The sequence below is a fragment of the Lepidochelys kempii genome, chromosome 16 (genome assembly GCF_965140285.1).
Source record: "Lepidochelys kempii isolate rLepKem1 chromosome 16, rLepKem1.hap1, whole genome shotgun sequence".
In the NCBI taxonomy this organism is placed as follows: Eukaryota; Metazoa; Chordata; order Testudines; family Cheloniidae; genus Lepidochelys; species Lepidochelys kempii.
Window position 1 is genome coordinate 8,816,158 of NC_136395.1, and position 11,920 is coordinate 8,828,077.

The following is an 11,920-nucleotide window of genomic DNA, read 5'->3' on the forward strand; positions in this document are numbered from 1 at the left end:
GCACTAGGAAAAACTTAACACGAAGCAAACTCCTGGGTTTGCACTTTCCCTTTCCTGCTTGTGACTCTGTGACTGCTGCTTCCTGACCCTCCTAGTGCTAAAGAGAGAAACAGCTGGGGGAAGGGGCAGGGGAAAGAACAGACCTGGGGGCAAGTGGCTGTGGGGTTGCTGAACCTCCGCTTGATGTTTCCTACCCAACGGAGGTGCCAGGGCAGGTTTATCTTTTCCTTTGGAGACTGCAGTGAGCTGGAGCGAGATCTGGAAGAAAGGAGTTGGGAGTGACCGCTCTCTTGGCCATGTTTGCTCCCATGTCTTTTCCAAGGAGGAAGATCACTGTAGCTCCTGGTAGCAGTTCTGTCCTTTCAGCCACCTGCCTGGATGAATCTTTGCAGCTGCCTGACTAGACATCTCTGGTGGCTCCTCTAGATACTGGCAGGCGGAAGGGAGGAGGCTTCTTGGGAAGTTTGCTCCTGGTCTGGTTCCTACTGAGGACGCTGCTGAGATGTGCAGCCCCTTCCCCCTGCTGCTTTCCCCAGACCCCCAGCAGGTGCTGCAGGCTGTCCAAGGCCTAGTGGCTGATCTTCACAAGGACAGAGAAGGCATGCTGGAGGTTTTCTTGGGAGATGCTGAGTGTGAAGAGTATCTGGGGGCTCTTTGTAGACTCCTGGCTGCTCCTGAAGTGAGGTGAGTGAGTGTGGGACTATTCCCCTTGTACGGCTTAGAGGGGATACCCGTGTGACGTGGTGTGCTTATCTATGACTCCCCTGCTCTCTCACACCATCCACTTCTATGGCGGCTGCTTCTAACTAGAGATGGACCCAGACTGGACCCTCCTAGCCTGGCACAGCCAGATCCACCCTGCCTCATTCCATGCGGTCTATGAATAGATGCATTGACTGAGGCAGGGCAGTTCAGATGCCCTGACTGAGGGACCATCCAGTGCAGGACACAGTGGTCTTTGGCTCTGTGGGGTTTAGATTAGATGATCCTTGCGGTCCCTTCTAACCCTATGGTTCTATGATTCTCTCCAGCATGTGATGGGAATTCATTGTTTTATCATTTTCCTTTAAAAAATAAAACAGGAAAATTCCACCCACAAAAAGTCCATAAAGGGATGAAGGTGGCAGAGTGAAGCACTAAAACATCAGGAAATGCCGAGGATCAGTTTGTCCTGGTGACTTTAACTCTGCCCCTGCTGTGTCTACATTTCAGTTCAGTCTTTAACCAGATGGGCCCATACTATTTTCGGCAGGCCCTCTGCCTCATTCAGCTCATGAGATTGCTTTAAATCCAGGGGACTTTAAACATAATACAGTTGGGCTCTGTTTATTGACCTGCTGGGGTTTGCTATGTTTTCAAGCTCCTCTCTGCGACCGCTAACAGACTTTTCCCCCCCACCACATGACAGTTGCCAGTCTCACCTACTCCAGGAGTTGGGGCTTTAAGAAGAAAACACTAACCATCGTTACCAGCAGCATGGGGTCCATAGTGAATAAGGCAGGGGGACTGGCTCTCCACAGACGTGTGTAGTTACTGGAGTGTAAATTTAAAGTAAACCCACAGACCCGCCAGTGTGTGGAGAGCATGTTGGTACTTGCACTGGGCGGGACAGAGGATGTGGAGTGGAAGACACAGGGGTGAGCGGTTAAACAGAGGACATTGAACCGTTGCCCTGTTCACTGAGCACAGTCAAGCCTACGCTTGAGCCCCTCACCCAAAACCCATAGGAATCAAAGGAAAGTTTCCCCTGATCTCCCTGAGCTTTGGATCAGCCCCTAAATGAAGCCTAGGATCTGGGCCTCACTCTCCTGTGCTCTAATCTCCAGACCCTGTGTCCTACAGAGACTGGACAATGGGCGCCTCCCGGTCTGGTATTTGCTCTTGCAGGGTTGTTGCCAACACCCTTAACAGGCCCTGGGAAGATAAATGGCTCCCATTAGGGTTAGGCTGTTACACCCGGTGCACAGCTACAAAGGAAGGCAAAGAGGCTCTGAGTTTGGCAGGCACTGTTCCCGGGTGTGGCGCTGCCATTCAAACCGAGAGGGGATCAGCCCCCAGCCACTTGGTTAGGGCTGGGCCTCTCGGAGCCACGGCCTGGCCTGAGTTTCAGTCTCCAGGCAGTTGCGATGGCAAAGCCCCAAACAGCTGTCGAACCCTAGTCTCCCTTGCACCCCGCTGCTCAGTTGTTTGGCGCAGCTGCTGCCCTTGCAGGATGGCACCCTCAGCGCCTGGCTCTGCACTAGCTGGATTCTCCCTGAGCTTTCTGCTCTGTTCTTCCCAGCCGGGCTGGAAACGCTCTCAGCTCCCCCTCCTCACGGCTGATCACTGCCAGTCAGGTAACGGCATTAAACCTAGCGGCCTTCACCTTCCTGGAGGCTGCTGCCGGCCATTTCTGCAGAGGCCAGGCCAGCCATGGGACAGGCAGAATAATGACTCCAGGCTGGAGGCATGGGAATGCTGGGCACCGTGCTGGCACCGAGGCTAATGACCTCTGATCTCCGTGCCTGACCCCGCAGCAGCCTGTGTGGGAGCTGGAGCGCAGCGGGGCCATATCCCATTGGGCTCTTGCAGTGCACCCAGGTACCACGTGGGGCAGCCTGCCCCATTTACCAGGTGGCTTAGGCAGTGACAAAATAGCTACTTTCTAACCCATCGCCGGCTCCAATGCAGCCCTGGCGTAAGCAGGGGCAGCTCCCCCTGAAGACAGTGTGGGTTACACCCGCTTACAACAGAGCTCAACTTGGCCCCATATGGGTTTTATTCATGCAAAAATCAAACTGTTTTGAGGCTAAAATCCCCGTGCGATTCTGGGCATTATTCGTCCCTGAGCAGCATCCTCTCCACCCCTGTTCTGAGCGCACTGCTGGGGTGTAACGAACGAGGAGCCCAGCTCCTGCCTGTCTTTACAGTGGAAGGGGGATGTTTTCCCAAACGGGCCAGCCCATCACGCTGCACGATACAGGCCTGGTGTGCGGTAAAAATGTCACTCAGTCCTGAGTGCTGTCGCTATGCCTACTTGACCTCCAGCATCGACACGGCTAGGTCGACTGAAGCCCCCGTAGTGTAGACAAGCCTATGCACCCTGCCTGGTTCGGTGGCCAGAGGTGGCTCTGTCTGCAGAGCAGGGGCTGCACTCACCGCACTGGGGCACTGCTGTACTGCAGGAGTGCCCGGAAGGCACCTGGTAAGAATTTGCACCAATCCTCCACAGATCCTGCCCCCCAAGAAGGTGCCCCGCTCTCCCAAACATGGGTCTTTCTCATGATCTCCAGTGCTTAGTATTATTTATGTACAGTATTTGTATTGCGGTAGCACTAGGACCCCCACTCATGGATCAAGACCCCTCCCACCCCAGTGCTAGGTGCTGTACAGACCCAGAAGACAGACAAGCTCTGCCCCACGGTTTGGCCAGTCTAAGGAAGCTGTCCCTGCCTCCCAAGGAGGGTCCAGAAATGGTCAGGTACTGAAACTTCACAGGTAGAAGAATTTCATTGCTCTTCCTCCTTCCCTTCCTGTCACTGCCTGTCTCCTTCCTCCACCCTGTTTGGATGGGCTGCCCTATAGTTTATACAATCTGCAGACTCCTGCCGGCTGGGATCCTTCAGGATAAGTGGGCAGATGAGATGGGTATATGGTTCTGATGGGCTTCCTGTCCCCCTCCTGCCTTCCCTGCTAGGAGTCACTGGGTGAGGTTAACAAGCTTTTCGTGCTGGCATGCCGCTCTGGCAATTCTACGTTTGCATGCTGGGCGTGAGCTCATCTGTATGGCGCATGTGAGGGTAGGCTGTGCAGAGGGTGCCATGTTGGGCTAGGAACGGTCTCATTCTTGCTGGAGCCCTGGCACCTCTTTCCTGTAGTTTTGGGAACGCATAAGCCTGCTGCAGAAGGTCCAAAGTTCAGGAGCAAGCCATGGTAACGGCTGTAACTCAGCGCGGGGGAGCCCGGCATTCAGCACTGCACCACGACTGTACCCTCCAGGCTGGGTTTCCCTGCCCTACTCCACAGCAACCAGCATCAACCGGTCGCTCAGCGCTTCCTGCCAGCACCCCACTCCAGCGAAAGTGAATGGGAATTGCAGGTGCTCAGCACCACCCAGGGCACCCTGCAGGATCAGGCCCTAACTGCCCTTCTCTCTCCTCCACCCTGATTTTGAGCTGCGTTGCTCAGTTTCAGTCCAATTCTTCTGCAGCCCACACAGACACACACACACAGAGACACACACTCACTCACACTCCCTACGAACCTGGTGCTGTCTGTCGCCTTTCATCACCACCTGGCGCTTCTGCCTCTAGTTCTAACTCCACAAGGCCCAGCTAAGGAATGCACCCAAAATACGCCGGATTTACCACTTCGGGGACGTTGGGAACTGTAGCTAGAGGGGGCTGCTGGGGCCTAACACCCCCAGTGCCGGCTGGCAGCGCAGGGCTCCAGGGGGGCTGAGTTTGGCTGAACGCGGTATAACACGCACACACGTTCCTAAAATATGCCAATTTGCTTAAAAGCCTCCAACCAGATCAAATAAAACCCTAACCTGCAAACCCAAATTGCTGCACTTGGGGCAGGCTGCAGCTTGCAACTGCCGCGACAGGCCAGGTTGCCCCCAGCCCTAGCACAGCTGCACAAGGAGCCGTTGGTGCCAGGGTCTCATTGCCAGCACTCTGCTCCAGGCTCGCAGCACCCCTGGCTCTCTGCCAGGTGGGTGGGACATGAAACAGCCCCAAGACCTGACTGGCTCTCTCCTGTACCAGGCTGTGCAGCAACGTCGCCTACATCCTGGGCACCATCGCCGAGAATGAGAGCGGGGCGGCACGCCTGGTGGCACTGGCAGGGGGTGGCTCGGGCTCCGAGGATCTCCTGGATAGCCTGAGCGCCATGCTGACCTGGGACGACCCAGAGGCTGTGATGAATGCGGCAGGCACCCTGGGCTCCCTGGTAAGAAACGCTCTTTCCCTAGGCACTAGGTGTATCCCAGGGGGCTCCAAGGTTTGCGTAGGTGGAATCCCTCCTTGGAGCATCCCATTGCATGAGGCTCCCGTCCATTAACAGTCCCATGCCCAGCCCATTCAGGGATTCAGCTGGCTGAGATTAGTGCAGGCAGCCCCTCCTCCCAGAGCAGCTGGACTGGCTAAGGCCTCACCTGTGCCAGCCACCTCTACTTTAATGCCCATGGGGCATGGGCTGCACCAGCCTGCAGGGAACAGGGCTGGCTTTTGCAATCTCACCACTGGCTTGTAGAGCAGCCTGAGCTCCAGGAGACAGGGCAGGGGCAGCACCTTGGCACTCAGAGAGGGAGAGCCGTGAGGGGCAGTCATACAACCTGGTGCACAGGATTCACTTCCCTCCTGCTTTCATAAAACCCAGCTCTTACACGGCGCTTCTCATCTGTAGATCTCAAAGCGCTTTACGCAAGAGGTCAGGATCATTCTCCCCATTGTACAAGAGGGAAAACTGAGACACAGATCAAGGAAGTGACTTGCCCAAGGTCACAGTCTGTGGCAGAGTCAGGAGTAAACCTAGGTCCCCCAAGCCCTAGCCTAGTGCTGTCTCCATTAGACTCATGATAGCTGCAGTAGGGAAGGGAAGGCTGTGCCCCAGATAACCTCCCCCCCTCCCCCCGCACCCGCCTCCTGAGTGCACACACCCTGACCTGCCATTTGTGGCTATCAGGTATTCCCCTGATTCCCATCTTTTCACCCATTTTCTCCCCGAGGCGGAAACAGGTCCCAGCCGGCAATGGCTGCTCCAAGCCCAGAAAGCTGACGAGATTGTTGACAAGCTCAGAGGGCTGCTGGCCTCAGCTGACGAAGGCACGGCAAGCAACGCTGCCCTGGGGCTGGCCCGAATCGCTGGCTCCCAGGAGGGCCGCGTGAAACTGCTGGGACACCCTCGCTCCCAGCACCTCCTGAGACAGCTGATCGCCTCCCTGAGAGCAGAGGAAGCAGGTGGGTTGGGATGAGCCAGGGCTCGGTGCCTGGGGTGGAGGTAGGGGTTGGGAGGGCTCATGGGAGACCAGAAAGGGGGTGGAGAAAGGATCAATGAGAACATAGCAGATTGTATGAGGAAGGGAAAGCTCAGTGGTTTGAGCATTGGCCTGCTAAACCCACAGGTGTGAGTTCAATCCTTGAGGGGGCAATTTAGGGATCTGGGGCAAAAATTGGGGATTGGCCCTGCTTTTGAGCAGGGGTTTGGACTAGATGACCTCTTGAGGTGCCTTCCAACCTTGATAGTCTATATTATGGATGGGCCAAAGCAGGGGAGCGTCATGGAGGAAAGGGGACAATCTACAGACAAGGAGAAGATCTCTCGTTCTCTCTATCACCACCTGTCCCATCTGTCTGTAGCACTATCTGAGGGTCTGTCTGTTTGTCTTGGGGTCTCTGGGATCTGCCTGGCTGAGATACAGTTTTTCAGAATATGTTTTAAAGGCTCCAACTCCTCAAAACCCCCAAGACAGCCGGAAACCAGAAGTCTGAGCTGCTCACTCCAGGCTCAGGCGCGCCTCTCTGCACGGGTTGGTCCCTGCCCATGCAGAAGCAGAAAGCAGTTGCCCCGTGGCAACATTTCCCCATCTCAGGTCCCTCGGGCCCAGGGATTTGTAAGGGGAGGAGTGAGAAGTGGCCGGGGCTGGAGAAGCAGCAGGTCCACCCTGCACTTGACTGAGACCTGGGCAGGAAGTTAATGCCAGAGCCTAGGAAGTATCTTCTGCAGCAGACCTAGACGGTTGCCCTGCCCCTGACCGCGGTGTTGGCTCCAGGCTGAAGAGGAAGTGGTAAAATCCCCCTAATACAGCACCCCCTGTAATATGGGGGGCTTTGTCTATTAGCACCTCCTTGTGGTGAGAGGGGGCGCTACACCAACCTGGTTTGTCCCTGTCACCACCACTAATTTGAAGTGAGCTGTAGCTCACGAAAGCTTATGCTCAAATAAATTTGTTAGTCTCTAAGGTGCCACAAGTCCTCCTGTTCTTTTCACTAATTTGGCGTTTGTCAAGTCTTTGTTATGACTTGGTCAGGTCCTCAGTAGTCTCTGGCCCCTTCAGGGTGGCCGGGAGTCAGAAGTTCCTTGACTCTAGCAGGGCTAATCAGCCCATGGTCTCCTAGGCTTAAGACTGTCTCCTCCAAAAGCCCCTGGCTGGAGTAGGTAGGGGAACCCAGGCCCAGAACTCCATGCCACACCCCCATCACCAGTGGCATAAGCAGCCAGTTCTCCACCAGGCAGCCTGTCGGGGACCCCCAACCATGCAGAGCAGAACTGTCCCGCCCCCGCCCCCCACGGTCCTGGGGGCCGCATGAGAGCCCAGCACTTCTGAGCCTCTGGCTCCTGACGAGTTTCTTCCTGCTGGGATTCCAGGCTGCAGCATGAACGCTGCCTTCGCGCTGGGGCGCCTGTGTGACACGGACCTCGGCCTGCGGCAGCTCTTTGCCCTCCCTGAAGTCCCCAGCATGGTAAGAGGAGAGGCAAGCGGGGTTGGCGGAGGGGAGACCTGTTCCCCCAGCATCCGGGGAGGGGAGGGGGGATTGTCAAGAATGCTGGGGGGCCAGGAGCAGGCCCAGAGTCCCTATCACAAGCCCTGTCCATGGTAGAAACAACACAGAGATGCCACCACAGGAGCAAGGGGCACGGTTGACACCTGTCCGTCACACCGATAGCAGCCACCTCTGCTCTTCGCAGGACAGACCCAGCATCTCGCAGGGAAGGGCAGCAGCTAGGGTTGCCCGGCGTCCGGTTTTCGACTGGAACGCCCGGTCGAAAAGGGACCCTGGCGGCTCCGGTCGGCCGTTGAAAGTCCAGCTGGCAGCGCAGCGGGGGCCCAGGGCGAAGGCAGGCTCCCTGCCTGCCCTAGCTCCGTGCGGCTCCCAGAAGTGGCCACCAGTCCTTGCAGCCCCTAGGCACATGGGCGGCCAGGGAGACTCCGCGTGCTGCCCTTGCCCCTAGTGCCAGCTCCGCAGCTCCCATTGGCCAGGAACTGCGACCAATGGGAGCTGCGGGGACAGCACCTGCAGGCTCGAGGGCAGCGCGCGCAGCCTCCCGGGCCGCCCATGCACCATGGGGCTGCAGGGATCTGGCTGGCACTTCCTGGGAGCCGCGATAAGCGCTTCCGGAACCCCACACCCCAAACCCCCTCCCACATCCAACTCCGTCCCAGCCCAGAGTCCCCTCCTGCACCCCAACCCCCTGGCGGAGCCCTCACCCCGCAGGTCCCAAGATCCCAACCTCCTGCCCCAGACCTGAGCCCCCTCCTGCACCCCACATCCCTCATCTCTTGCCCCACCCCAGAGCCTGCACCCCCAGCCGGAGCCCTTACCCCCACCCCCACCCCAACCCCCTGCCCCAGCCTGGTGAAAGTGAGTGAGGGTGGGGGAGAGGGAGCAACGGAGAAAGGGGGGATGGAGCGAGCGGGGGTGGGGCCTCAGAGAAGGGGCAGGTGAAGGGGCGGGGCCTCAGGGAAGGGGCGGGGCAGGGTTGTTTGGTTTTGTGCCATTAGAAAGTTGGCAACCCTAGCAGCAGCAGGGGATGGACTTGGAGTCCCAGGGATCCTCCCCTCTGCAGCCCTTCAGAGCTGCTCCTTAAATCAACCAGAAGGGGCCCCAGAGAGTAACAGGGCATTCAGTGTCCCTCCCAAATCCACAGCCCAAGCTCTGCACCAGACTTGGCTTCCCCAGCAGCACCAGGCTGGTCTGCAGCCAGTATAACAATAACCCCTGCTTATCCCCAGTGCCCTTCCCTGGAGGATTTCAGAGCACTTCACAGGCATTCCTTAGCCCCACAACTCCAGGTGAGGTGGGGTAGTATCATTAGCCCTGTGTTACAGCTGGGGAAACTGAGGCACAGAGCAGGGGAGTGCTGCATCCAAGGTCACCCAGAGAGTCAGTGTCAGAGCTCAGGATGCCCAGCCCCTGTTCTAACCACTGGACAACTCGGCCTATACAACACATGCTCTGAAAGGGGGATTGTTTCCAACAAGAAGATTTGGGAGGGTTTCCCCATGCGGCCCCAGAGGCTCTGCATGGGGCATTTCCAGCTCACACACATTCAGTAGGGACAGCACGGGTGCCACTTATCCTGAAAGTAAGGGCCCAGGCCCAGTGTCCGTGTCCGTGGCCCTTGACCTGAGAGAGCAGCATGCAGAGCGGTTACAGGGTCCTGCCCCCGGGGCACAGCACAGGGGACTGGGAATGGGAGCCTCTCCCCTCTGAACTGCTGGGAAGCCCCAGGTCAGTAGTGGTTCCCCTCGTGCCCTTGCCCTTTGGTCATGCATTGGGTGGGGGGAAGTGGAGATGCGCCTCCACCCCCAAATCTGCTGAGGAAACCGGCTTTGCTGGCTGGCAGTCTCCGGCCGGACTGCGTGAGGTTAGCTAGCGCCCCCCTTCCAGGCCGGCTCCGGCTGGGCACAGCAGCAGAGTATCAAGGGGGCAGGTTGCCCTGCAGCTTCCTGCTCTGGGCACAAGCAAACAGCACTTTCCCCAACACTCATTTTCAGTGGCAGCCTGGGTTTGTTCTGGGCACTGCTCCACTCTGGCCCGGCCCAGCCCCCCTGGACATTAGGAGACGACGAGGCAGCCGTGCTCACGCTGTCCAGGGGACAACCACTGGGAACCCAACGCAGGGGCAGCCATGGGAAGGGGCGGGCACAGCCCCCAGCAGCCGCTGCCCGAGGACCAGGCACTAGGTGAGGCGTTTCCTTTCCAGATCCATGCCCTGGTGTCCATGATGGCCAGCGCGGAGGCAGGAGGGAGCCGGAACGCCTGCTTTGCTCTCAGCTGCCTGGCTGCCAACAAGGAGGGGCATGACCACGTGCTGCAGAGCCCTGCCTTCCCCCGGGCTCTGGATACGCTGGGCCACCTGCTTTGCGCCGAGGAGCAGGAGTCCTCCTGGTTTGCTGCCATGTGGGTGACGCTTCCCCGCACACTGTAAGGGGTGCCCAGGAGAGCAGGGCGGAGGGACGTCTGAACTCATCACTTAGAAATGGCAGGGGCAGGACAAAGCTGTGGCATAGAGCTCACAAGAGGGCACTGGGAGCGCCTGGGGCAGAGCTCACAAGAGGGCACTGGGAGTGCCTGGCACAGAGCTCACACACAAAGCCAATGGGAGCCCATGACACAGGACTCACACAAGCAAGGCCATGGGAGCTGATTTCAGCGCACCATGGCCCAGGCACTGGGAGGCTGGAATCCAGCTGGTGGATGGGGGCATCGCTCAGCCCTCACTCACCCATCGCTTATGTGAGCCTCCCCCATTTCGTCCACTGGAGCCTGCAGCGCCTCCCTGAGTGACCTGTGGGCGCAGGGTGAATGGTCCTTCTCCGTTCTGGGGTTTATTCTTTGGCTCGGCCCATAGCTGAGCCCTCTCTCTTCGCTTGTCCACCAGATCTATGGGGCTGGCCCCTGCCCCCCGCTGGACACGACCCATAACAGCAGCCATTCGTGTTTTCTAGGACCTTGCATGTGCTCGCCAGCCAGCCCAGGGGGGTGATGAAACTCAGAGAGCACCCAGACCTGGAACACCTTCTGCAGGTACACTGCTACCATCCGATAGGGGGCAGCTGCTCAGGCTGGGCCACATTCTGATCTTAGCGATAAAATCAAGAGCACCAGTTTCAGATCTCAGCACTGTCACTATATTGACTTGGCTGGAGTTACTCCAGATTACACCGGGGAAACAGAGATAAGAATCAAGTCCCTGGAGTCACTTCAGATTTACACCAAGGTCAGATCTGTCCCACTGTATCATCAAACAATTCTTAATATGAATCCCTTGTTTACCAGAGTACCCTGAATGTGCTAGGTGCTGTCCAAACACAAACAATACTGCCCCTCCCCCATGCCTGCTGACAACCCCCTTGAACTCCCCTCCAAGCTCTATTCCTTCAGTCAAGTCCTGGAAGTTTGTGGGAGGGGGAGGGAGGCGGGGCCAGTCAAACATTTTCCATCAAAACTCTTTTTTGACAGAAAATTGGGTTTTCTACTAAACAAAATTGTCTTGTAAGAAGTGGCTCCTTTTCCTGGAGAATTCTGATTTTTTATTAAGAAACCTAAAATATTTTTATTTGGAAAGACTGTCACAAGGCCTGATGGGACTTGCAGTTCAGTTGCCTCACATTTCTATTCTCCTCAATAGGCTGGACTCCCTGCCTGCACTGCATCTCCCATAATGCCCCTCAGCAAGGGACTCCCATAATGCATCACCCCCTTCCAAGTAGGGGACCTTGTTGCATCATGGGAGATGTAGTCTGATCAATGAGCTCAGCCTGTAGAGGAGAATGAAAGTATGAGGTTCCTGAAGTATAACTCCCATGAGGCAATACTGCATCATTTCCAAATCAAAATATTTTGGTATTGAAATTTCTGTTAAAAAAAAAATTTCTATGGAATCCTTCCATTTTGTGTCCAGCTCTACTTGTGTGTGCCACAAGTACTCCTTTTCTTTTTTCGAATACAGACTAACACGGCTGTTACTCTGAAACCTGTCCACACTGGTGCAAGGTGCTGCCCGTATCAGTGAAGGCAGCATTTTCTCTCCACAGGAAGTGGCTGCCTCAGAGACAGCAGGACAAGAGCTGCTAGAGGAAGTGACTGGCACCCTGGCCAAGCTCTGGCGCCTCCCGAAACCCCCACCCCCGGAAGCCAAAGTTCTGGATTCTGGTTCCATCCAGGTGACCTGGGAAAGTTTCAGGCCTCAGAGCAGCCTTGAGATCAATTACAGGTGATAGCATGAGAGTCCAGCATCCTCTAGGAATGCACTGAGCAGAGCGGGGTGACTTTGACCTTGGGTGCAGGGATAAAAAGTGTAATGGGAAGGAGGGGAGCTCACCATGACCCTAGGGCTGTCCTCTACACAACCCCCTAGAGACAAGACCTGTTGTCAGGTGTGGCTCTGTAGATCTAGGGTAACTTATTCTGCTGGGTCTATGGGCCTGATT

General features: G+C 56.7%; 1 protein-coding gene across 1 annotated transcript; it reads left to right on the plus strand.

The window, feature by feature from the left end:
- The first annotated feature begins 502 nt into the window (after positions 1-502).
- Positions 503-11,775, plus strand: LOC140899379 (uncharacterized). Its single transcript, XM_078849131.1, has 7 exons — positions 503-684; positions 4,749-4,932; positions 5,711-5,942; positions 7,351-7,445; positions 9,691-9,887; positions 10,436-10,514; positions 11,525-11,775. The coding sequence occupies exons 1-7, from the start codon at positions 503-505 to the stop codon at positions 11,705-11,707; spliced, it is 1,152 nt and encodes a 383-aa protein (XP_078705257.1). The 3' UTR covers positions 11,708-11,775.
- Positions 11,776-11,920: the final 145 nt, after the last annotated feature.

Bases quoted from the DNA above. Each gene is read 5' to 3' on its own strand.
- LOC140899379 (XM_078849131.1), top strand. From the start codon at position 503: ATGTGCAGCCCCTTCCCCCTGCTGCTTTCCCCAGACCCCCAGCAGGTG. The intron at 7,446-9,690 runs GTAAGAGGAGAG...TTTCCTTTCCAG, and splicing joins TCCCTGAAGTCCCCAGCATG to ATCCATGCCCTGGTGTCCAT. The intron at 9,888-10,435 runs GTGGGTGACGCT...CGTGTTTTCTAG, and splicing joins TCCTCCTGGTTTGCTGCCAT to GACCTTGCATGTGCTCGCCA.